At 35.1% G+C, this 26,003-nt stretch overlaps 1 protein-coding gene across 4 annotated transcripts; it reads right to left on the reverse strand.

The window, feature by feature from the left end:
* Positions 1 to 368: 368 nt before the first annotated feature.
* On the reverse strand, positions 369 to 24,298 carry LOC110970443 (T-cell differentiation antigen CD6-like). Of its 4 annotated transcripts, XM_051955062.1 has the most exons (13): positions 24,181 to 24,298; positions 22,742 to 22,831; positions 15,481 to 15,765; positions 13,195 to 13,509; positions 11,870 to 12,181; positions 8,600 to 8,662; positions 8,367 to 8,504; positions 6,493 to 6,612; positions 6,210 to 6,332; positions 6,022 to 6,093; positions 4,352 to 4,525; positions 3,077 to 3,154; positions 369 to 2,994 (listed from the first exon to the last, which is right to left on the reverse strand). In XM_051955062.1, the coding sequence occupies exons 1-13, from the start codon at positions 24,230 to 24,232 to the stop codon at positions 2,948 to 2,950; spliced, it is 1,869 nt and encodes a 622-aa protein (XP_051811022.1). In that variant the 5' UTR covers positions 24,233 to 24,298; the 3' UTR covers positions 369 to 2,947. The 4 variants fall into 4 exon arrangements, with proteins under 4 accessions (XP_051811022.1, XP_051811021.1, XP_051811023.1 ...); XM_051955061.1 differs by lacking the exons at positions 22,742 to 22,831; positions 24,181 to 24,298 and adding an exon at positions 20,640 to 20,865; XM_051955063.1 differs by lacking the exons at positions 6,210 to 6,332; positions 22,742 to 22,831; positions 24,181 to 24,298 and adding an exon at positions 20,640 to 20,865.
* Between the last annotated feature and the right edge of the window lie 1,705 nt (positions 24,299 to 26,003).

Raw genomic sequence — 26,003 nt, forward strand, 5'->3', positions numbered from 1 at the left:
CATTGTCAGACAAAAGCACTTGAACGGAATAAAGCTGCAAGGATTAGTCGGTTTGATCAAACAGTAGGTGTTTTGTATGAGTTGTTTGCTGAAAACAGCTGCAGGAAATACAGATGTGAGATGATAAATAAACAATAAAAGTGCTATAAAAATAAAACTGTGAGATTAGAGAAGGTAAAAAGCTCCAAAGAGCTCAAATGGGAGCATTTTTAAAGATTAGTTTCCAGATTTGTATTTGGAAACAATAAACAAGTGTATCATGTGGTTGAATTATTGGGTTTTTTTGTTTAAAATGTGAAAAAAGTAAAGATTTTTGGTTTTCAAACCAAAAATCAATCATTAATGAATAAAAAAGGATCAAGCTTGAATGGTTTTTAAATAGTTTTTTTATTCTGACACCTGATATGTTTGTTTTATTTGTGGTTTGGAAACAAAAAAACAATTTAATAGTTTGATTTTACTTCTATCCACAGACTGATATGAACAGAAAACATTTGAATTATTACAGCAAACTGCTTCACAGTTAAATATTACACTTTAAAAAAAACATACATATATTACAGTTAATTCTAGAAGAAAACCTGAAGATAATTTGATTATCTTCAGTTTTATTTCATGTGATCTCAGTGTGCTCAAGAAATAAAGTTAAAGGACGTGAAAACTGCGTGAGAAAGTGAATCCATCACAGTGAATATTTACATGTATAAATATAAATATAATCTTGGTCACTTTTTTCAGCTTTTCATGATCAAAAATAACAGATAGAACATTCATAAAGCACTTTATTGAGCTTTTATTCATCATTGTTTCTGTTAAGAATGTGAATTAATAAGAAAATAATCAGCTAAACAGGGTTAAAGTTTGTTCTTCTGTTTGCTTTATGGCGACTGGTATCACTGTTTTGTGATTGTTGTGTTAAAATGAAATGACAATGTGCTGTTCATGTTGATGAAAGTGAATTAATGATGATTTAAGCATCAATAACAGCCTGATTTTACACCTCATCTATGATTATGAAGGTGCATGGAAACAGAAACACGTGACAAAAACAGCAAACTGTCAGTATCGTTGAGAAAAGTTCACTATTTCATATTTTCAGGGAGGTTAAATCTTATTAAAAGGAGCCAAATGCAGCTGCAGGTAGAGAATGTGTCTAAAAGCTCGGCTGCTGGATGCTCAGACGAGATGAATTTCAGAATAAAATGTAGCTTTTCAATGCATAAAATGAGCAAAATCACATATTTTCCATTTCACAGCATCTAAATTTCATGATTTTGTGTTAAAATGAGTAAAATTAACGATATTCTAGATGAAAATGTGCTGTTTGTGTTGATTAAAGTGAATTAATGATGATTTGAACAATAATAACAGCCTGATTTTACACCTGATTTGTGATTATGAAGATGCATGGAAACAGAAATGCAAAACTGTCAGTATTGTAGAGAAAATGTCACTCATTTATATTTCCAGGAGCTTCAGTCTTATCAAAAGCTGCAAGTCGAGAATGTTTTTAAGAGTTCAGCTACTGGATGCTCGGACAAGATGAATCTGAGAATTAAATGCAGCTTTTCAATGCAAAAAAAATCACATATTTCCCTTTTAAGTTTATCTAAAATTGCTTCATTTTCGCTTTATGGCATCAAAACGTTAGTTTGCTTTGTGATTTGTGTAAAAATGAGAGAAAAATGTGCTGTTCATGTTGATTAAAGTGAATTAACGATGATTTAAACATCAATAACAGATTTTACACCTGATCTATGATTATGAAGGTGAACAGAAACAGAAATGCCTGATAAAAACAGTAAACTGTCAGTATTGTAGAAAAAAATCACTAATTTGTATTTCCAAAGAGCTTTAGTCTTATTAAAAGGAGCCAAAAGCAGCTGAAAGTAAAGAATGTTTTCAGCTCCTGGATGTTTGGAAAAGATGAATTTCAGAATAAAATGCAGCTTTTCAATGCATAAAATGAGCAAAATCCATAGACTGTATATATAGTGGACGTAGCATCTGGCTCCAGAATTGAAGCCCACCCGGAAGTGTCAAAAACTTGCAATATCACGCCGTCCACTAGGGCTGGCTCCAAGAAGCTTTTTCTCCATAGACCCCAATTCATTTTTGGAGAAAATAAAATTTGATAGACTGATTTTCTACAGCTCAGGATTTTTTTCCCGTTAGTTTTCATGGTCAAAATGAGAGATCAGGTGGCTGATCTTAAAATAAATCAATACTGAATTTTAAATAAATCGTTAAAGTTGGCGGAGCCAGGGGGCGTGGTAGACAGCATGATAGACATGATAGACAGCAACAGAAGCCTCTGCGGTAAAATGTGGGCGGGATAAGAGAGTCCTCAGCCAATCCTGCCCCTAGTTGCTCTCCGGTCCAGTCTGTTTGATGACGCTTTTTACGTCACTGGCTCCAAAAAATCCAAAACGGCGACCAGGAAGTAGCAAAATCCGGGCTTCATTTTCTCGGCGTTGAAACCAACGGGTGACGTCACGGTTAGTTTACGCCTGGCAAAATCACATATTTTCATTTTCAGTCCATCTGAATTTCCTTCATTTATATCCAGGGTTTGGTATTTGAAACCAAACTGCACCAGTGAAACGGATATTGCAGCCAAATATCAATAAAATCTGAGATTTTTAACTGGATAAATCCTCAGTTTGTTCTCTGTGATGGATCGACTGCAGCAGGTCTAAACAACTTCACATTAAATTTATTCTGCTTCTCAGGAATCCATTATTTAGTAAAAAGTAGATTAAAAGTCAGTCACAGTTAATGCTGTTAAAACAACATTTAGATGTTTTGATCCAACCCGAGTCCGGTTTTAATCTAATTAACGTTTGTTTTCAGATATTAATAGATTAAAAATACGTAGTTTGATCTTCCGTCGCTCCTCCTCTCTGTGACCTGAAGTAACCTCGTCTGTCGTCTTCAGATGAAGGCTTCAGTCGGGACTCACAGGAGAATAAAGGCTGTCGTCTTCGTCTTCGTCTAATCATCAGAAAACAGCAAAAATCAGGAAATGTTCTGAGTCTTTTTCAGATTCTCTGCAGCTGTCTCTCTGTTGTTTTACCTGAACTCTGCTGGTTTGCTTTCTGTCTTGAGTAAAGCGGGTTGAAGACGCCGGCAGACGACTGACCCGCTTCAGGATCTGTGACAGGAGAGCAAAACAACGCTGATTTTTGTCTGACACACACTATAAAACAAAACTAAATAAAAGAAACAAAACTGGCTTTTATCTTTCATGCACTATAAAATAAAATAAAATTCAATTTTTTTTTAGATAAATAGCCATGAAATTTCCAGCAGCAAAATTTTTCTAATAGTTCCCATAAATTTACAATAAAATAATCTACATAACTAGATGATCACCTGTAAGATTTCTATTGGAAATTTGCTCTATATTTTCAAGACGAATTGCATATTTTCACTGTTAAAAAAAACATCTAAAATCAAGGACATGGCAGCAAGAATGAACACGGAAAAACATGTTAAAAATGATGGAATATTAATGTTCAAAAACTGGGAAAACAACAGAAAGTACCTGTGAAACAATTCGATTTTTAGTGGATTTAAATGCAGCCAACAAGTAAAAAAATGATGTAAATTCACTAGATATTATGTGTAATTTAACAATACAGGGAAAATCAGTAAAATAACAGTTTAAAATATATTTATTACTTAGAATTTTTCAATCCTTAATGTGCATATTTTTGTTCTCTAAAATAACAGAAAATATCTAAAAAAAAATAAGACTTTTGCTGATTTAAAAACTTTAAAAATTGTGTAATTTCATTGTCAATATATGAAACTAATTACTATTTGTAAAAAAAAAAAAAAAAGACTTTTGATTTTTTGATAAGGATGTCATTTACAGTTATGGCCTGTTTGTTTTGTGAAGTTTTTAGCTTTTTTTTTGCAGTTAATAGATAAATGAACAGTCATTTTCTGTGATTTTACTAGCTATTATCTGTAATAATGCAAAATAATGTGAAAAAAATCCCCCAAAAACTAAAAAAACTATTGAAAAAATATAATTTTTGATAGTATTGGTGTAAAGAAATGAATGAGTTGCTGGATCTGCTCATTTCAGGAGTCAGGAGTTCAGGTATTTTCTGTAATTTGTCACCTGTCTGTAGAAGTAAATAGCAAATAGCGGAAACAGTCGGGCTGCATCTGTGGAAAATTAATAAAATCCGTCTGCTGGCTGCAGCTTCACATCAAACACAACAAAAATCTGAGATGCATTGATCTAAATCTGCCGATATGTTGAACTTTTCCTTCAGATTCTGACCAGAAAACCCCCTGAAAACAGGCGGTTAGAGATGAGAGAATGAAGCGGACTGACCGGGGATGACGTTGGTGTAGCCGCTGGTCACGTTCTCGTAACATTCTCCAGACGAAGTGCTCGAAGTTTCAAAGGAGTCGATGGAGATCTTGGACACTCTGGCGTACTGAGGCTCTACAGGAACGCCGTTATAACCTAGAAAATGTGCTGCTGGCTCGGCCGTGGACTCAGGACCTGGAAAAAAAAAAAGAAGCAGAAAGTTTTAAGAAAAGGAAAATGTAGATATAATAAAATAAAGACAAAGAATTTATTAAAAACAGGAAAATAAATGTGGAAATACAATATTAAACACAAAAAATGAATAAAAAGTAAAATGTAGGAATATGAAATTAAAGAAAAAATATTTTAAAACATAAAATGTAGAAATATGAATTTACGACAAAGAATTTATTAAACACTGGAAAATAAAATGTATAAATGTGAAATTAAAGACAAAAAATCATTAAAAAAATAAACAATAAAATGTATAAAATATTAAATTAAGACAAAGAATTAATAAAAACAGGACAAAATAATATTGAAAATGTGGAAAAGCACAAAAATATTCCAAATAATGGAAAAAAAATCTGACGTACAAATATGAAATTAAAGAGGAAAAAAGATGAAAAACAGAAAAAACAAAATATAGATACATGAAATTGACAACAATTGTTAAAAATGAAAAAATTAAATATAGAAATATGAAAATAAGGTTAACAAAATGTATAAACACAGGAGAAAACAAAATATGAAATCAAACACAAAAATAGTTTGAAAACAGGAAAACACAATGTAGAAATATTAAATTAAAAACAAAACAGATTGAAAATGGACTACAAAATTAAAGGAAAAATCATCAATAACAGGAAAAATTTAACCTAGAAATGTGAACTTAAAGATAAAAATATTAATTATAGGAAAAAAATTAAATGTAGAAATATGAAATTAAAAGAAAAAACATTATAGTTTGGGGGAAATAAAATGTAGAAATATTAAATTAAAGAAAAAAATTAATTACAGGAAAAAATTAATGTAGAAATATGAATTTAAAAGAAAAAACATATAAATTGGGGGAAATAAAATGTAGAAATATGAAATTGAAGAAATTAAATATTAAACACAGAAAAAATTAAATGTAGATGTATGAGATTAAAAACCAAAACATTAAAAACAGGAAAGAAATATTAAAGACAATGAATTATTAGAAACAGGAAAAATAAAATGCAGAAACACACAAATTTAAAAAAGCCTTTTGTACTACATTTGACTGATGTTAAAAAATAAGAGGACACTTGAAAATCTGAACGAAAAGCAAAGAAAAATGAAAATTTCAAGCTGATTTTATTTATTAACTGTCCTGAATTTAAATGGAGTGTTAAATCAATTAGGACAGAAAATTTTAGTTTAGATTCCACATAATATGAAGCTGATGCAACTACCAGCATTATTTGTCATTTTTTCCCCCTAAATCAATAAATTGAATGTTTAATCTTTAAATTATTCCCTTAATTAGGTTGTGTAAAAAAGTGTGTGGTTTTATTGATTCTTTGAGTCTTTTCTGGGTTAAATTAGCGTCTCTAGTTTTTCTCTGCAGGTTTTTTTTTTTTTTAATGACAGAATAAAACCAGTGAAACTCAGAGTTACGTGGTGGAAAGTTTCTGCTCCAGATGTGAAACCAAACGGTGACTCACCTTCCTCACAGAGCCGGTCGAGCCCCGGCGGCCTCACCAGAGGGTTGACGTCGGTCCTGTAGCGCTGAGAGTCTGGAAGCAACAAAACGACACGACGCTGCAGCTTAAAGGCACAAAAAAACATCCTGCATCGACCCGCAACCAGCTCCAAAAGAGCAAAGAAGGAGAAGTAAAAGAAGGTGTCTCACTGCGAAAGGTGGATAAAGTGACAGACGGGTCAGAGCTGGGGTCAAACTGCTCATAGTCTGTATCTACTGAGGCGCTGTCGACGCTACTAAGCTGCGTCCACACATGTCGAGGGTCGGAGGAGACTTTTTGAGACAAACACAACAGAAACATCAGAGACTGCAGGCTTTCAGCAGGTTTCCCACCGCTGTAGAGGTGAATTAAAACATTAAAATGCAGGATATGAAGGAAGAAAAGGGCAGAAATGATCAGAATAACAGATGATAAAGCGCTAAACCCACTGACCGTCCGTCTGTGGAGGGTTCGCTGTGACTTTGACCAGATTTACAGCCTCCTGGTAGTTGTTGTGGTGGTTCTCAGACGACACAGATTGAGGGTTGGAGCGAGTCTGCTGCACCAAGAAAGCTGAGCACAAATAGAAAAATCAGTCTGATAAAGAAACATGAGAAGCGTCACTTTGGTCTCACTGTCGCTGGTTTAAGCAGAGTTTTTGTTTTGCAGAAAAATCCAAACTAATAAAAGCTTCTTCCTCACAATGTTCTACAAACACCGTGTCCCCGAGTTACAGCAAAAAGCTCCTTAAATCTAATGAATTACTGCAACAATTCTGCCAAATGCTGTGAAATTTGATGCTTTTTTAATGATGCTAACAGCTTACGGCTAACTGATGGTGTGAGCAGCACAACAGCTCACAAAACACAAGAATAAAGAACATTTTTTATTTCATTCATTTGTAAAATAAAAAAATGTTTCATGTAAATACAACCAGTCACCAAACAAGAATGAAAGGGAGCAGAAAGAAGACAAGTGTTATTATTATGTCTGCCCCTTTATCCCCAGAAATCAATTACAAAAAATATTGTTGACATCATTCAGTTACTTAAATATTTTTCATTTGGTTTCCAAAATATATTTAATATATTTACAAGTTTTCCAACTTTGCTGCATTTGCAGAAATGTTTCTAATCCATAAAAATAATCTTTACAAAAACAGTTTAAAAAATACTATTTATTTTTAGTCCTTAATATGCACATTTTTTTATTATTATTATTTAAATAAATAAACAGTAAAATTAAAGAAAATAATGGTAAAATTTGTTGTAAAGGATTATTTAATATTTATAAAAGTAGAGATTTTTATAGTCACATTATTTTGGATTGATTTTTATGTATACACTGTAAATTCATAATATATTAATACTGTGATTTTAATGGTTATTATCAGGGAAAAAACGGGAAATTTGTAAATTAACAGTAAATTGTTTTAAAAAAATTACACTTAAAAACTTTTAAAATATTTTTAAATTATTCACCATTTTTCACACCTTAATGTACATGTTCATTGTCAAATATCTTTAAAATAAAAATATTTGTGTTGATTTTTAGACAGTAAAAATAGTGCAATTGTTGTAAAATGTTGCAAAAGAATGAATTAATATTTATAAAAATGGAAATTTTTGACGTGGATGTTATGATTGGGTTGTGTTTTTGTAGTTAAAATGCAAATAAATTAACTTATTAATATTTTTCTATGATTATACTAGTTATTATCTGTAACTTAGCAAAAAAGTTCTAAAAATTAACAGTAAATTGCTTAAAAAATTACAGTTAAATTTTTTTTAAAGATCTTTATAAATTATTCACCATTTTTCAAACCTTAATATACAAGCTTATTATCAAATATTGGCAAATATTTTTTAAAATAAAAATATTTTTGATGATTTTAATACAGTAAAAATAGTGTGATTGTTGCAAAATGTTGTAAAAGAATGAATTAATATTTATAAAAACAGAGATTTTTGATGCTTGAGATATTTTTGGTTGATTTTAATGGTTAAAATGTAAATTAATTAAAACATTCATATTTTTTCTACGATTTGACCAGTTATTATCTGTAATTTAACAAAACAGGAAAAATCTGGAAAATAACAGTAAATTATTTTAAAATTAAGTATATTAGATAAATATTTACGTTTACGTATTTTTTTAAAACAGTGAAACTCTGAAAACTATTTTAAATTATTCACCATTTTTCAAACCTTAAAATACAAATTTTTTTTCCTCAGATATTGTCAAATATCTTTAAAATCAGACTATTTCCTGCAGATGTAAACACAGTAATATTCGTTTTATTCCAGTGAGCCTGTGGGTGAACCGACCGTGCCGTCGTCTGTAATGGCAGCACAGGACGGTGTTTGTGATCAGAAACACCAGCAGCAGCAGAGACACTGAGATGCTGCTGAGGAGCTCCGGATTAGAAAAGAAAGAGTCCACGGCTTCAGTGACGGCGGTGGAACCTGCAGGAATCAACACAAACACAACAAACACATCAGCATGAATGTTTAAATGACATTTACTGTTAAATAAAGTGAATTAAGGATGTGATATTCACCAGTGGTCCAGCTGGTTTCTACAGATGTTACAGCTGTGGTGACTGAAGGAAAACCCAGAGAACCTAAAGACACAAACAGCAGCTGTAAACAACGCCAGGATTTTAGATTTCTGCTGGAACAAATTTGAAATGAGTTAATAAACAAATAAACAAACAGTTAATAAACAAAAAATCACAGAAAAAAAGATTAATTTACGTGTTAACTGCAAAAACAAACACATACATAATGGCCACGTCTTCTTCTTTTCCTTTCGGCTTTTCCCTTCAGGGGTCGCCACAGCGAATCAACTGCCTCCATCTAACCCTGTCTTCTGCATCCTCTTCTCTCACACCAACTACCTTCATGTCCTCTTTAACCACATCCATAAACCTCCTCTTTGGTCTTCCTCTAGGCCTCCTGCCTGGCAGTGGGAAACTCAGCATCCTTCTACCAATATATTCACTCTCTCTCCTCTGGACATGTCTGAACCATCTCAGTCTGGCCTCTCTGACTTTATCTCCAAAGCCTCTAACATGTGCTGTCCCTCTGATGTACTCATTCCTGATCCTATCCATCCTGGTCACTCCCAAAGAGAACCTCAGCATCTTCAGTTCTGCTACCTCCAGCTCTGCCTCCTGTCTTTTCCTCAGGGACACTGTCTCCAGACCAAACAACATGGCTGGTCTCACCACAGTTTTGTAAACCTTTCCTTTCATTTTAGCTGAAACTCTTCTATCACACATCACACCTGACACTTTTCTCCAGCCGTTCCAGCCTGCCTGTACACGCTTCTTCACCTCTTTTCCACACTCTCCATTGCTCTGTACTGTTGACCCTAAGTACTTAAAATCCTCCACCTTCTTGATCTCTTCTCCCTGTAACCTCACTCTTCCACTTGGGTCCCTCTCATTCACACACAGATACTCCGTCTTGCTGCGGCTAACCTTCATTCCTCTCCTTTCCAGGGCAAACCTCCACACCTCTAGCTTCTCCTCCACCTGTTCCCTGCTCTCACTACAGATCACAATGTCATCTGCAAACATCATAGTCCATGGAGACTCCTGTCAAACCTCGTCTGTCATCCTGTCCATAGCAAACAAGAAGGGGCTCAGAGCTGATCCCTGATGTAGTCCCACCTCCACCTTGAACTCCTCTGTCACACCAACAGCACACCTCACCAGTCTTACAGTCCTCATACATGTCCTGCACCACTCTAACATTCTTCTCTGCCACTCCAGACTTCCTCATACAAAACCACAGTTCCTCTCTGGGCACCCTGTCATAAGCTTTCTCCAGATCTACAAAGACACAATGCAGCTCCTTCTGACCTTCTCTGTACTTCTCTATCAACATCCTCAAAGCAAATATTGCTTCTGTTGTACTCTTTCTTGGCATGAAACCATACTGCTGCTCACAGATGTTCACCTCTGCCCTTAGTCTAGCTTCAACTACTCTTTCCCATAGCTTCATCGTGTGGCTCATCAACTTTATTCCTCTGTAGTTGCCACAACTCTGCACATCTCCCTTGTTCTTAAAGATGGGCACCAGCACACTTCTTCTCCATTCCTCGGGCATCTTCTCACTATCTAAGATCCTGTTGAACAACACAGTCAGAAACTCTACTGCTACCTCTCCGAGACACTTCCATACCTCCACAGGTATATCATCAGGACCAAGTGCCTTTCCACTCTTCATCCTCTTCAATGCCCTCCTCACTTCATCCTTACTAATCTTTGCTACTTCCTGGTCCACAACAGTCACCTCTTCTACTCTTCGTTCTCTCTCATTTTCCTCATTCATCAACTCTTCAAAGTACTCTTTCCATCTTCCCATCACACTATTGGCACCTGTCAACACACTTCCATTCTTATCCTTTATCACCCTAACCTGCTGCACATCCTTCCCATCTCTGTCTCTCTGCCTTGCCAACCTGTACAGATCAGTCTCTCCCTCCTTACTGTCCAACCTAGCATACAAGTCATCGTAAGCCCCTTGTTTGGCCTTTGCCACCTCTACTTTCACCTTACGCTGCATCTCCCTGTACTCCTGTCTACTCTCTTCAGTCCTCGGTATCCCACTTCTTCTTAGCTAACCTCTTTCTCTGGATCCACTCCTGCACCTCCTCATTCCACCACCAAGTCTACATAATGGCCACATAAAAAGTGTATAATTCTATACAAATGGCAAAAAATAAATAAAAATAAAAATTTACATGTATGAAAGTTTTGAAAAACGGTGAATAATTTTTAACTGTCATTTTACAAATTTTCCATGTTTTGATAAATTAAAGAAAACAACTCGTAGAATTGTAGAAAAAAAACTATAATTAGTTTATTTGTTGACTTTCAATAACGGGCCAAGACTGTAATGATTGACTGTAAAATTATACTTTTTAAAAAAATGTATTTATTGTTTGCTATTTAAAAAAATTTACATATTAAGAATTTTAAAACGGTAACAAAACGACAAATTCTGTGTAAAAAAATTGTTTCTTTAAGAACCAAAATCCAGCGAATTTTGCTGGATTTTGGTTGATTTTTTTGTGAATGTTCTTAAAGAAAACATCAAAAGTTTTACTGATAAATCTGTAATCACTTTAGATATTTTTAGGATTGTTTTGGAAGATTTTTTCTCATTTTTAAAAAAATATTAACAAACATTTTCTTGCCAAATTTGGGGGATTTTTTTTTAAAACAAAACTTTTGAGGAATTATTGGAATTTTCTGAATGTTTTGCAAATTTTCAGAAATTTCAGGAATTGTTTTGCTGAATTTTTGTATTTTTTCAGACAAGGAAGCAATATTGTTTGGTGCCCTTAAATGAGGACAACAGGAGGGTTAAACTGTGGTGGTGTTTCTGAGTCCCGCTACATATTTAGGCCACGGTATCCATACAAAAAGTACACATGCATAACACACGCCTGTGCTCAGCAGAAGGTCATTTTGTTTGTGGGTACATCTATAGTAAATGGACACATTCTATGGTGCTGTGATTTCTGCCACAATCGTTTCCAAGATTTCAGCTGGAAATAACACAACGACTGAGCAGCTTTTACTGTGCTCTCTGAGGGCTTTTCTTGTTATTAAATGCAAAAAAACCCAAAAATGCTGGAAAATATTTGATTATTAATGGATAAAGTATTCCTATGATTTCCATTTTTGTGCAAAATTTAAAGCAAACTATGATTAATTCACTAGCTCAGTCAATCTTGACCTTTTCTTTGCTACAAGTCTCAGTTTTTGTGCGTCCTGCAAAAACAAAAACAGCTTTACTAAGATTCATAAACTCACCGTTACAGACGACACCTGAAGCTTTAGAGGAGGCACACAGGTGAGGTCTGTTGAAGAACTCTTTGCACTGCCACAGACTCTGGTGGGACCGGCATTGGTAGAACCACTTGGTTCCGTTGTTGTGGGCCAGCGGAGGAACAAACTGGGAGAACTGGGCGGGCTGGGAGCCACAGTTCAGCATGGAGCAGACTATGGAGGCCATGTCTTTGTTCCAGCAGTTATCACAGACGGTCCCCCAGCTGCCGTTACGATGGATCTCCACCTTACCGGAGCACCGGTCCAGACCTCCGCTCAGTCTGACGGCCCGCATCTCTGCACAAAAACGAAACCGTACGACAGAAAAAACAACAAATGATTCCTCCAACGGCTCACTAAGGCACGGGTTACTACTGAGAACCACAGAAATGGGATTTATGGTTGTTTCTGTGCATCTTTTATGTCATTTTGCATCACTTTATGGTAGCTTTTGTACCCATTTGGTCTTTTTAAGTATCATGTTGTTCATATTGAGTCTCTTTATGGTCATTTTGCATCACTTTACGGCTGTTTTTTGTCACTTTTTCGTCATTTTGCGACTTATTTTGATCATTTTACATCTCTTAGTTCTCATTTTGGACATTTTGCTTCTCTCTGTAGCCATATGGAGTCTCTTTATGGTCATTTTGAATCACTTTACGGCTGTTTTTTGTTACTTTTTTGTCAATTTTGTGACTTATTTTGACAATTTTACATCTCTTAGTTCTCATTTAGGACACTTTGCTTCTGTTTGTAGCCATTTGGAGTCTCTTTATGGTCATTTTGCATCACTTTACGGCTGTTTTTTGTCACTTTTTTGTCAATTTTGTGACTTATTTTGACCATTTTACATCTCTTAGTTCTCATTTAGGACACTTTGCTTCTGTTTGTAGACATTTGCAGTCTCTTTATGGTCATTTTGCATCACTTTACGGCTGTTTTTTGTCATTTTGTCAAGTTTTACTGATATGTATGTAATCATTTTAGATATTTTTAGGATTTTTTGGAAGATTTTTACACATTTTTTGAAAATATTTACAAGAATTTTCTTGCCACATTTGGGGGATTTTTTAAAATAAAATTTTTAAGGGAATTTTTTAAAGGAATTATTGTAATTTTCTTCCTAAAGATTTTACAAATTTTCAGAAATTTGTGGAATTTTTTGCTGAATTTTTGGATTTTTTCAGGCAAGGAAACAATATTTTTCGATGCCTGTAAATGAGGACAACAGGAGGGTTAAACGGCAGCGGACAAGAATGAAGAACCCTGAACTTTTTTCTCTATATTTGATAAAGTTTTGTGACTCTAACCTGAGCAGACGACCCCAGCGTCCTCCTTGTGTCCACAGTCGGACTCGCTCTGAGCGGCCGGGCAGCTCCACAGGTTCTGCTCTCGGCCCGTACAGTTGAGCTCGTCCAGGAGAACCGGTCCGGTCCCGGGGGGGAAGGATCCTCCCTGACCCGACACGCTGAGGGCGAAGCCACATCCGAGCTGAGCACAAACCACAGCGGCGTCCTTCAGATCCCAGCCGTCGTCGCACACCGTCCCCCAGCGGCCGTCCCTCCACACCTCCACCCGGCCGGCACAGCGGTCCGGACCTCCGGCCAACCGGACCGCCTGGTGCCCTGAGGAGGAACATCAACGCCTGTTTCATTCCTGAAAGCATGAGTCTGTTTAACCAGCTTCACCGGTACTTTCCAAAACACTCACTTTCACTTCCTTTTCTTCTGTCTTATACACACAGGTTTGACTAAAACAACTTCAAAAACACGCTTTCATTCACCGCTTGTATCGTGTCTAAAGTTGAAATGGAATCTTTCTGACAACATTTTGTTCTGGAACAACTTACTAAATGGTTCCAGTGCCGTCATTTCCCCATTTTAAAAACCTCTTTTACTATAAACACGAGTGAAAATGAAGAAAAACCAAGCACTGAATAATACATATTTTATCATTTTACATCTCTGTTCATAGCTATTCTGCATCTCTTTATGCTTTTTGTATATAATTCTGGGGTTTTACATGTCTTCAGTGTAAAATTTGGGACATTTTATGCAATATTTTAGTTATTTTTCATGTATTTATGGTTGTTTGTATGTAATTTGAGTGTTTTTACATGTCTTTTGTGTAACATTTGCCAGATTTTATGTCATATTTTACTTATTTTGCGTCTTTTTATGGTTATTTGTTTATGATTTTGGATTTTTACATGTCTTTGATACAACATTTGATAGATTTTTATGTCATATTTTAGTTATTTTGCATTTCTTTATGGTTGTTTGTATATAATTTGGGGTTTTTACATGTCTTTTGTGTAATATTTCTGAGATTTTATGCCATGTTTTAGTTATTCTGCCTTTCTTTGTGGTTGCTTATATATCATTTTGGGGTTTTACATGCCTGTTGTGTAACATTTGGGAGATTTTAGGCCGTATTTTAGTTATTTTACATGTCTTTATGGTTGCATTTACTCACAGTTTGGTCATTTCATGAGTTGTTTTGATAGTTTTGTACTTCTTTGCGTTCATTTGATATAATTTTAATCATTTCATGTCTCTGTTTGTACTAATTGTAAAGTCTAGTTACAGTATTTAACTCCATATTCTACTAGAATGTGCTGTAATCTATTTTATAACAATCAACAGTTTAGATAAATTACAGTCATTAGTCAAAAGTGTGGTCTAAAGACGTTTATAAAACCTTCTGAAACTGACTTTAGTGCTTTTTTAGTGCCCTTTGTGTTCATTCATTTAAGAAAAAATAGAATTTAACTCTATTTGTTCCCTCAGTGAGTCTTTAGATCCAGTTTTCTTGCCACATTAACAGCAGGTGTTGGCCAAACTATTATTTATTTAATATTATTTAATTATTTAATCACCATAAAGCTGAATTTTCAAACTTCTGTTGTCTGTATAAACCGTAGTTTTAATAAATTTCAAAGTGTTTACATTAGGTTTGCTGCTCCTTTAGCATCATGACGTCAATGTCTCTGATGTTTTTCATATTTTCTGCTGTAACTCAACCACTTTTTTCTTTTTATTGTGGTTACAGAATTAAGAAAATGGAAGAACATGAAGTTTTGCAATTTATGTTTGTGTAAAGAGAATAATTCAGTTAAAAAATTTGACATTTCTAAGAAGATTGTCCTTAAAATTAAGCAGCAGCACTGCTCATTTAAGTAGAATCAACTGATTTAGGTAGATCTACCTCAAACCGTTGACATTATTATTACTTTTTTAATTAATTTGGACAAATTTAATTCATTTGCATGCTAATTCTCGTTTTTTTAGAATAAATGTGGAATTCTTCACAACCATGTGAAGCCTAAGACTCTGTAGAAAACACTGATATACAGGTATAACTATCAAAAACAGTCCTTTTAATTCTACAACATTAAAGCTGCAATCTGAAGTCACAGAAAGCAGATAGAAGTTCAGTTTGACACTGTTTACGTTCATCTTTTGTGCAAATATTGAATTATTTAGGAAGTTTAACAAGTTTTTATGCCTTCTTTTCATGCAGGCGCCCCACATTCAGATTTAATCCATTAAACGAGTGTTTCTGGGTGATAATAAGACACCAGAGACGAGTCTCACCACAGACGGCTGCAGAGATCACAGCACAGTTTCCTCCCTGCATCACCGAACAGTTGTGCAGCCGTCGGTCTCGGTACGAACAGCGGTGGAAGCAGCTGGAGTTTGAAGCCGAGCTGCTTCTGTTCACACGATAAACTCCACCGCAGTTCAGATCCCGACAGATCTGTTCGACCAGAACGTCCACAGAGGCTGAAGTCAGAGGCACCGGGTGTCTGCTGCCGTTTCCAGGAAGTCTGAGCGTCCAGCTGCAGCGATTCCCTGAGAGGTGGTGAACCAGCGGCTCATCTGAGGAACACAGAGACACAGAGGTTTAATGGGATTTATGCCGATTTAATGGATGAAAATCAGAGCAGGAATCACTTCTCTGACACTCTTGAAACGCCAACAAACTGTTATTAAATCTGAGTCAACACAGCTGATAATTAATAAATAATATGCTGAATTATTTAAAGCGTCGTCATGTTGTTTAACGGTCGACTAATGTTTTTCTTTTTCAGGGCTGAAACTGATAAAAACAAATGAAACTGCAAAAAAAGTGAAAACCTGGCTGCAAGGCTGCCACAAAAAATACGTTTAAAAATAGAAAACATTCATAAACTGTAAAAACTGTGAAAATGACAGCAAATATCTGCAAAATAATGACTTTTTGACTGTCATTTGACAGGTTTTTAAAATAAATCCATGGTTTCTAATTGCTGCTCTTGCATAAATGTTTGAAAAAACATAGAACTTGTCCTATAATTTATTGTTTTAGGTATTTTAGTGCATTTTAGTGTAATTTTCTATGGCATGGGCACAGTTTAATGGGATTTATGTTGAAAATCAGAGCAGGTTCCACTTCTCTGACACTCCTGAAACTCCAATAAACTGTTATTAAATCTGAGTCAACACAGCTGATAGTTAATACAGGTTATGCTAAATTAATTCGAGTGTTGTCGTGTTGTTTACTGGTCGACTGGTATGCTCTTTCAGGGCTGATACTGATAAAAACAATTTAAATCAGAAAAAAAAAGTGTGAAAATTTGTCTGCAAATGTGTCAGAAAAATCTGTTAAAATATAGTGGAAAAAGAAAATGTAAAAAAAAACAAAAAACAAAAAAAATAACAGCAAATATCTGCAAAATAAGGACTTTTTTGGCTGTCATCTGATAGATTTTTACAAAAATTTGAATTATTTTCCCTTGATTTCTCAAAGATATTTAATATATTTACATTTTGTCACACATTGCTGATTTTACATGAATATTTCAGATTCATGAAACTATCATTTGTTCTATAATTTAATGTTTTAGGTGTTTTGGTGCATTTTTAAATCTGGTAGAGCATAAATATTAAGGAAACATCTCCGGAAACAGGAAAATGAAACGTACTTATTAAACACTGTATGTTGAAAGTAAATAAACACTTTTTAAATATTTAAGCAAAAGATTTATTTAGAATTTAAACTTTAAAAACAAATCAATTGAACTAATCTGAGTAATGCAGACATCTTGTACTTGCACCTTTGGTGACTTTTTGCACCCCTCTGTTTGTTCCTAAGAGCTCTGTAACGGTAAATTTCTCCTTTGTGAGATCAATAAAGTCTATCTTATCTTACATTTAAAAGTAAAAGAACTAATTACTATTTGTAAAAATACAGATGTGTCATGTGGATATTATTTACAGTTTTAGTCTGTTTTTCATTCTTGTCATCATGAATTTATGATTTTTTCTGTGATTTAACTAGATATTATCTGCAATTTAATAAAAGTAGAAAAACAACAGTTTAAAAAAGGATTCCCCACTTTTCAGTCTTTAATGTACATAATTTTTCTTTGACATAACAGCAAATATCAGTAAAATAATCACATTTTTAGCAGATTTAAATACAGTAAAACTGTGTAATTTTACTTTCATACTTATAAAAGTGAACTACTGTTTATAAAATTTAAATTTAAAAAAATTTGGCATTAATTATTCTACTGGAAAGCGGTTTGGTTAAAGATCCTGTGTTTTCCATATGCTGCTAAAATAAATCTGACTTGAAATCAGAGGAACAAAAACATTTTATTGTCGCTGAAAGACAAAAGAGCAAACCGATAAAAGTTCCCTTAAAACAACATTTAAACATTTATCTTTCTCTGGATTCCTGATCTCGTTTAAATCTCTCTGTATATTCAAAAACACGGCGTTAATATGTGGTTTTTATTATGATTTGTTGAAGTGGGTTTTAGTTTTCAGATCTTTACTGAGCAGGACTGACTTCAAATAAACTAGAGACCACATGATCAGATCCATTTATTCATCTGCACCACATCACTGATAAATTATTAACTGGTGAAGGGGAGGATTTCTGTCTGAAGGAGTTCATCAGAGCCATAAAAAACACATCCTCAGTGATTTATCACCTCTTACGTTCTTTCAGGTGAAATAACGTCTAAAAACTTTGACTTCCTCGAGCTTGAAATGGAGTTTTACTGATTTTATCGCCTGTTTTTTGCAGACACAATTAAAAGTAATTGCACTGGGGTATTCTGATTTACACCGTTGTTGCTGTGCAGGAGCAACAACCACAAAACCAAAAGTGCACAACGTAACGCAGTGCAATTCAGTCCAACCTTGAGGCTGCGTTTAAACTCTGCAGAGCTTCCTGATTCTCTGACGTTCGTACAGATAAAAATAACTTCCTCACAGCTTTAACTGAGAGCTGATGACAAATCCTTCTGCTACAGACACTCCTACCTTTACAGTCACTCTTTATTCCATCACCATTTATGATTAATTAGCAGCCATAAGCAAACTGATCACTATTCTTTTCTGTATTTACTCACTGTGACCTCCCAACTGTCTGACCGACTCTATAAATCAGAGATAACAAACTCATCTTAGTTCAGGTTCCACATTCAGCCCAAATTGATCTCAAGTCACCAGTAAAATCACAGCATAATAACCTATAAATAACCAAATACGTACGTTCTGAAAATGTTCACATTTAATGAACTTTTTTTTAACAAAACATCAGAAACAACAGGAAATTTCTTAAGAAAACTAAGTTCAATTTTAACAACATTACGCCTCAGTTTATCATTTACACATTACTACTTGCAGATCACAGTGTGTTTACAAAGGAACAACACATTTAGTCTCAGGTAGCTGGAACTGAATGATGCAGTATTTTACTTTATGATCAAAATGACAAAAGTTAGACAAAAAAGTAGACAAAAAACAACAAAAACAAGACAAAATGTTAGAAAAACGAGACACAAAATGACAAAAAATGAGGCAAATGACACAACCCCCCCCCCCAAAAAAAATTACACAAATGACACAAATAAGACCAAAAATGACAAAAAAGTAGATAAAAAACTCAAAATGACACCAACGATGCACAAAACAATGGTGTGAGGCATAAATGCAGTAAAACAGGAAAAGTCAGAGAGACAACTGCTGCCTGATGCTTTTAAGATTACTTAAATTAAATGTAACATTAGGGGTGAACCAGTTTGTTTTTTGAAAGACAGGGTTGTAATGGTTATAATAAATCCAGGTTCGATAATTTCACTGTTAATGAAAACATCAGGATTAATTATATGATTTCTCCTCTATATAAAATACATGCAAACTGTTGTTATTGCTTGAATTATATTAAGGGTTAAGAAGAATTAGCTAAAGAATCAGACACTTTGCTGCTTGCAGCTGTTAGTTCGGCTGTTCTTCAGATCGAATAAAAAAATACAGTATCATCAGCGTACGGTTGAACGTAACATCTGGACACGCTGCAGGAAGGGAATTAATATTTATACGAATAAAAACTGGTCCTAAAGTAGAACCCTGAAGGACGCCAACTGTACAACAAATAAGGAATATTTATCACATTGTTTTTTGCTTTGTTTCTTCTCATTTAAGCAGGATGAGGTTTTGACAATTAAAATCTAACTTAGAGACTCTGACAGTAAAATGCCTTCGTTAAAAGTGTGAAATGACGATTCTACTTCTCACTCATTTAATCACATTTCTCTGTTTTTATTTCTTTTGATCTCTTCAGCATCTGTGTGTAGAATACTGGAAGTTATTTAGAGAGATAAAAATTGTTGTACAAATGAAAATGAGGCCCATAAAAGTAAGAAATCTGCTAAAGTAATGTTTCCTTTCACATTTATTGTTAATAAACTCGACAATTCTCTGCCAGTATCTAAAATAGCGAATAAAAAAGCTTCAGGAATATTGAAGGTGTCAATTATTTTGCAAGCTTTTACTTTTTTCTTTCACTAACAACAATAATTTAACGTCTTACTTAAGTAGCTCAAGCATTTAAAAGGAAAAACAAGCTCTTGAAAGGTTTTGAATTTCAATGATTTTCCTTTTTATCATTTACAAACTTGAAATCTGGGATAAAATCAGATTGTTTTAAACACTCTTTAACATCTTCTGTCATTTGAAAGACATTTCAGGATTGTTTGATTGTAAGAGTATTGGGATGTGTACTAGTCGTTTAATCGTTTAACCGCCTACTCATTTATTAAACGTTTAGTATTTTACTAGTCGGTTAAACGCTGCATTAAGCACCTTGTTCTTCGTGCCTCTGCCTCGGCTTCTTTGTAAACAGGCTGAGCAGCCAGGGACAGAATTGCTCCTCCTCCCCTCCCCTCACACGCACACGTAGCAGGGGGGGGTCGACCTCCGGATGACACATTTATTTCTCCAAACCTACACCGCCTGTCCGTTCACCCCCCGGCGCCCCCAGTCCCAACCAGGCGCCGCCATGCAGCTCTACGCTCGGGCGTGCGCCGCACGCTCGTCCCGTCTGGGCTACCTGGTTGATCCTGCCAGTTGCATATGCTTGTCTCAAAGATTAAGCATGCAAGTCTAAGTACACACAGCCGGTACAGTGAAACTGCGAATGGCTCATTAAATCAGTTATGGTTCCTTTGATCGCTCTCTCAACGATACCCAACAGGCTTATCAAAATGTCTGATCCACTTGTGAAACTCTTCCTCATCTGTCAAGCAAACCCAGCCATCATCATCATCATTTACGACGGGGCCGTGAACGCCACTGCAGCCTCCATCGTTATTATCAGTGCATTTTCTCCCGCGTCTACTGCTATTTCCGCGTTTTTTTTCAACCCCCGCTATCCCCCTCATCATTAGTGGTGTTTTGACCACTCCAGCTACACCCACCACGTCCCTTCCTGCCTCCCCGGACCCGGTGAAGCAAAGCATCGGCTCCAGTATGTGCTGCTCGTGGGCTGTCATGACACACCGACCCGCTGCCGTTACGCACAGACGCAGCGGCACTTTCTGTCTCAGTGGACGACTGAACATCTTCATCAGAGGGTGAATATTCCTCTTCAGAATATGAGTAAGCCATTACTTGACAAAGTACTTTGTCAGCGTTGAGCAGACCTCTCGGTACTGTGAGTTTTCTCACTCTAAAATGTGCCGTCATGTGTCCTGATACGCTCCGACGGCGAGTGTCTCCTCGGTTTTCAAACTCTGTAAACTCCAAAACTTTGAATGAAAACACGCCCACAACTGATGCTCAGATTGAAGTTCCAGATGTCCGCTATCTCCTGGTGTACAGTACATGAGGCACAGGAGGCAGTATATTTGAAGCTATGGCTTGTTATGTTCAGCAATGTTGTTGTTGCAATATTGCGACTTTGGCGCTTAAAGGGTTAAATTGCAAGTTTTCCGAACCGACTAGTCGCCAATAAAATTAGCGACTAGTCGGTTCGGAAATTAGTCGAAATTCCCATCCCTAAAGGGTATCATGACTCATTGTGAGAAATGATCTAAAACGTGACTCTCACTTGCATTTATTTTACTGTTTTCTACTCTGGCATTCTGGTTAAGATGCACACTAAACCACAAAACACTGAAACTCCTCTTGGAGGTCACAACCTTCACTTTCTTGCCCTCATTTTTTATCTGGAGCAGGAAGACTGAAAATGCAAGAAAATAATCCACATATTTTCACCTTTTTAACCAAGATTTTAATTTTTTTGTGCATGTATAAGCGAAAATCGGCATTAATTATTCCAACTACATCTCTACAGTTCTGACGCTAAATTTATCGCGCTGAGATGTTTTCAGGAAAAAATACACTACGGTTCAACAGTTTGGGGTCACTCAGACAATTTCATGTGTTCCATGAAAACTCACATTTTTATCCATGTGCTAACATAACTGTACAATGGTTTTCTAATCATCAATGAGCCTTTCAACACCATTAGCTAACACAATGTAGCATTAGAACACAGGAGTGATGGTTGCTGGAAATGTTCCTCTGTACTCCTATGGAGATATTCCATTAAAAATCAGCCGTTTACAGCTAGAATAGTCATTTAACACATTAACAATGTCTACACTGGATTTATGACAATTTAATGTTACGGTACTTTTCTTTCACGAATAAGGACATTTGTAAGTGACCCCAAACTTCTGAACAGATGCAGATAAATTAGTTTTTCAAAAATGAGTTAAAGTTGCTCCATATTATTTAAAGTTGCTCTATATTAGTTTAAGCTGCTCTGTATTAGCTAAAGTTGCTCTGTATTAATTTAAGTTGCTCTATAAGAGTAAAAGTTTCTCTATATTAGTAAAAGTTGCTGTATATTAGTTAAAGTTGCTCCACATTAAAGTTGCTCTACATTAGCTAAAGTTGCTCTATAGTAATTAAAGTTGCCCTATTAGTTAGTTGCTCTATATTAATTGAAGTTGCTCTATATTAGTTAAAGTTGCTCCATAATAGATAAAGTTGCTCTAAACAAGTTAAAGTTGGTCTATATTAAATAAAGTTGCTCTAAATGAGTTGTCTAGACAATGTTTAGACTGTATTTCTGGTTAATTTAACTTTATCTTCATTGAAAAAAAGCTGCTTTTCTTTCATAAATAAGGTCATTTCTAAGTGACCCAAACTTCTGATCGGTGTGTATAATCTGTTGTCGAGGACGCCGTTGAGCTCGAAGCCACACAAACAGCAAGAAAGCTTTGTTGCAGAGCAGAGCAGAGCAGAGCAGAGCAGAGCAGAGCAGAGCAGGGTCTGCGTGGGAGGGGGCTTCGCCTTTTCTCATGCTCAACCTGCACCTGCAGAAGTCATGTTTCAAAGCAGGTCACCCCCACATCCTGCCAAGAACACTGACAGAGTTCATGCAGCCCCTGCACTAAGACTGTCCTGATTCTGGGCATAAAGTCTCAAATAAAACTCCACCGTATTTGCATGTATGTGCTTTTCCTCCTGAATTATAATCTGCAGACTAACAGAGAAACATGTTACTCACTGCTGAGCGTCTCTTGTAGATTCGTGTTATTTCCATTTGCTGTCACGTTGATCTCTGTTGGGGCCGTTTGAGTGGAGAAGTTCTGAAAAGCTGAAAAGAAAAAGGGAAATTACTCCGTCGGTAACAGGGGAGCACACGCCGGCTCTTTGAAACGAAGCAACAGATTCACCGCAGGATTCCTGAGGAGTAACAGCCTGACCAGGTGTGACCTTACTGTGTTTGCATGAGGTCTAATGTGGCTGAAACATGAGAAGAACCACAGACGTCTCCAATCCGCATGTTCCACTGAATGTTAATGTGGTCAACGACAACTCATCTCTCAGCTGCAGCATCATGTAAATACAGTATAAAACATACAGATGTGGATACAGCTGGGCGCAGAAGTAAATAAAAAGTGAAGCTTTTTTTGTTTTGTTTTTTAGAAAATATGCTTGTTAATGAAAAAATTTGTTCTTCTTTCATTTAGGATTAGTGGTCAGACAACGTGACTCATCGTAACTGTATTTGCTCTGATTCTTCATTTATTAAATAATGGTGAATATTTTAATAATTCTGCCAGGCCATGTGAACTCCTGAGCACAACTGTATGCACACACCTTTTAATATCTTTTCTCATCATTATTTACAACCTTTTCTATGTTTAAGGAATATAAATGAATAAAAGTCTTAAATCTTTGCTCCTTCGGCCTTTAAATCCAACTTTATGCTTCCGGCTAAAGTGCACAAAAAAAGATTGAAAAACGCTGCGGCAGACGCTATAAAGCTGTGCTAAAAGATGAAAAATTACACGTACAAGTTAAAAGGTCAAGATTAACAATTAAAACTGATCTTAAAAGTAAAATCTGTGCACATTTACAACATTATTAGTGATTTTTAAAACTTGAAACCTGTCCTGTTTATTTTACTGGGATTTCAATTTTTAAACTATTATATTCTTGAAATAATTTGTATAAAAACAGGTTTTTAAAATCAAAATGGATGCATCTATAAAAAGAGAAATAGGAGCTGGATCCCATGATGTTTCAGTTTTATCTAAATAAGCTGTGAAATATTACCCTTCATACTTTTCTTATTATTATTTAGTAATGTTTAAAATGAACATGTAAAACAGAGGGAGGTATCCGTGTTATGTTATTTTCAGTTTCACTGACAATAAATAACTTTGTGCTACTATTTCTACTGCAGTTAGAAAATATGTATGAAAAATGGCAAAAAATTACCGTAAAAGCAAGTTATTAAAACATCTATAACTGTCCCATTTTCAGTCTGTATTCAGAAAAGTTCACATTAGCTTTCTAAAAAATTGGACAAAAACTTACTTTTTCATATATAATTGTCTTCATTTCACTCTATATTCCGAAAAGTTCAAATTAGTTTCTAAAATTGTAGAAAATCTTGTTTTACTATTAAAAATAAAAGTGTAAATGTGTAAACTTTACCTCGACAAAAACAGCTCATTAGGACGATTAAAATGTAAGTCAGCAGCTTCATGTCGTCCAGAAAGAGAGAAAAACTCCAACCTGCTCAAATATCGACCTTAAATCTACTGAGTCTGAGTGCACAGTGACTGGTTTCCTCTCTTGATCCTTTTATATTACACTGACAAAACTTCCCATTTCATGCATCAGCAGGAAGTGAAGCTGCGAGGCCTCGTCACTGATTCTGCTCTAAATGTACGCCACCGTTCAAGAGTGTACGGTCATGTAGAAATGTCTTATTTTGAAGTACAGCCTCGTTTAGAAGGTTTTCTGAGCTCTATGTGAATTAAATTGTTATTTTAATCAGCTGGTAGTTAAATCAGATTGTCAGATAAGTGCTACCTCGGTGTGAGAGTTCATCACTGATCATCCTCTTCAGCACCTGAAAGTGAAAGTCCTGGGGTCATTAGAGAACTAATGGGATGAAACTGCAGAGACTCTGATGTGTTCCAGTGTGTGAACTCAGTCTAAAGCCTCGTCCCACGTTAAAAATTAACTAAACACTGAAATGGCAGAATAGTTCTCTCTGGTTTTTGACATATTGATGTAAACTGGGTCTGCATGTTTGATAGATTTTTTTGCATTCATCTGCTTGGAGATATTTTGTACAAAATAGTTTTATTTGGTTTGTTTAGGTTAGAAAATTATCAGTAAGGACTTATAGAAAGGACAACATACAAGGAATTTGGTTTTAGCTGTTAGTGTCACTTAGTAGTAAAGAAAAGAGAATAATAAAATAATTATAGAAATAACATATACAGGAACTTTAACTTATATTTATTTAATTATAGTTTGGGGTCACTTAGAAATGTCCTTGTTTTTGAAGAAACAATTTTTTTTTCAATGACGATAACATTAAATGAATGATAAGTCCAGTCTAGACGTTGTTAATGTGATAAATGACTATTCTAGCTGGAAATCTTTGATGGAATATCTCCATAGGGTACAGAGGAACATTTCCAGCAACCATCACTCCTGTGTTCTAATGCTACATTGTGTTAGCTAATGGTGTTGAAAGGCTCATTGATGATTAGAAACCCTTGTGCAGTTATGTTAGCACATGAATAAAAGTGTGAGTTTTCATGAAAAACATGAAATTGTCTGGATGAGCCCAAACATTTGAACACTACTGTATTCACTATAAACTTTAGAACGAGTTAGCTAAAATACAGAAAACTGTGGAAATTTAACAGTTTTTATAATGTTTAATATTCAATGATTGTCTGTTGAGGAAATTCTCAAGTATGTGGGCCTAATTTATTTCCCTAATTAAAACATTAATCATAGTAAGTTGACCTGTGAAGCCTATTTCATGCAAAAAGTGCAACTTAGTGTGCTTTAAATGCAAAAAGAAAACACCATGAGAAATCAATATTACCTAAAAGAAAGAATAAAACATTATGAAACACTAAATATTGATTAATTCAGGATGTATGAATAAAATGTTAAAAGATCATTCACATGGCAGTAACTTATGGTTATGTTCTAATTTAGTGAATACAATGTGTGACCCTAAATCACATTACAAAAGTTTTAAGGATATTTGTAATATTTTCATTTAGAATATTCATTTTAATTTAATCTAATATGTGTTTTTGTCTGTTTTACTTTTTCTGTAAATAATGTCAATAATGTGATAAACGATGTCATGCTAACAGCTTTTATTTATATTAAATATAAGATATGAGTGTTTCACTGCTCATCAGACTGGTGATGTAATTCTGTCTTTACCCAGCTGGGGGCGACATTCATGTAAACCGTAGTAAAACACACATTCAATTTAT

Source organism: Acanthochromis polyacanthus, chromosome 11, assembly GCF_021347895.1.
Source record: "Acanthochromis polyacanthus isolate Apoly-LR-REF ecotype Palm Island chromosome 11, KAUST_Apoly_ChrSc, whole genome shotgun sequence".
Classification (NCBI taxonomy): domain Eukaryota; kingdom Metazoa; phylum Chordata; class Actinopteri; family Pomacentridae; genus Acanthochromis; species Acanthochromis polyacanthus.

Excerpts from the sequence above, each read along its gene's own strand:
- LOC110970443 (XM_051955061.1), bottom strand. The coding sequence starts at position 20,829 with ATGGCTTACTCATATTCTGAAGAGGAATATTCACCCTCTGATGAAGAT. Across the intron at positions 8,505-8,599 it reads AGAAACCAGCTGGACCACTG|GTTCCACCGCCGTCACTGAA; the intron begins GTGAATATCACA and ends TGATTCCTGCAG. Across the intron at positions 6,333-6,492 it reads GAACCCTCCACAGACGGACG|TCTCCTCCGACCCTCGACAT; the intron begins GTCAGTGGGTTT and ends TGTCTCAAAAAG.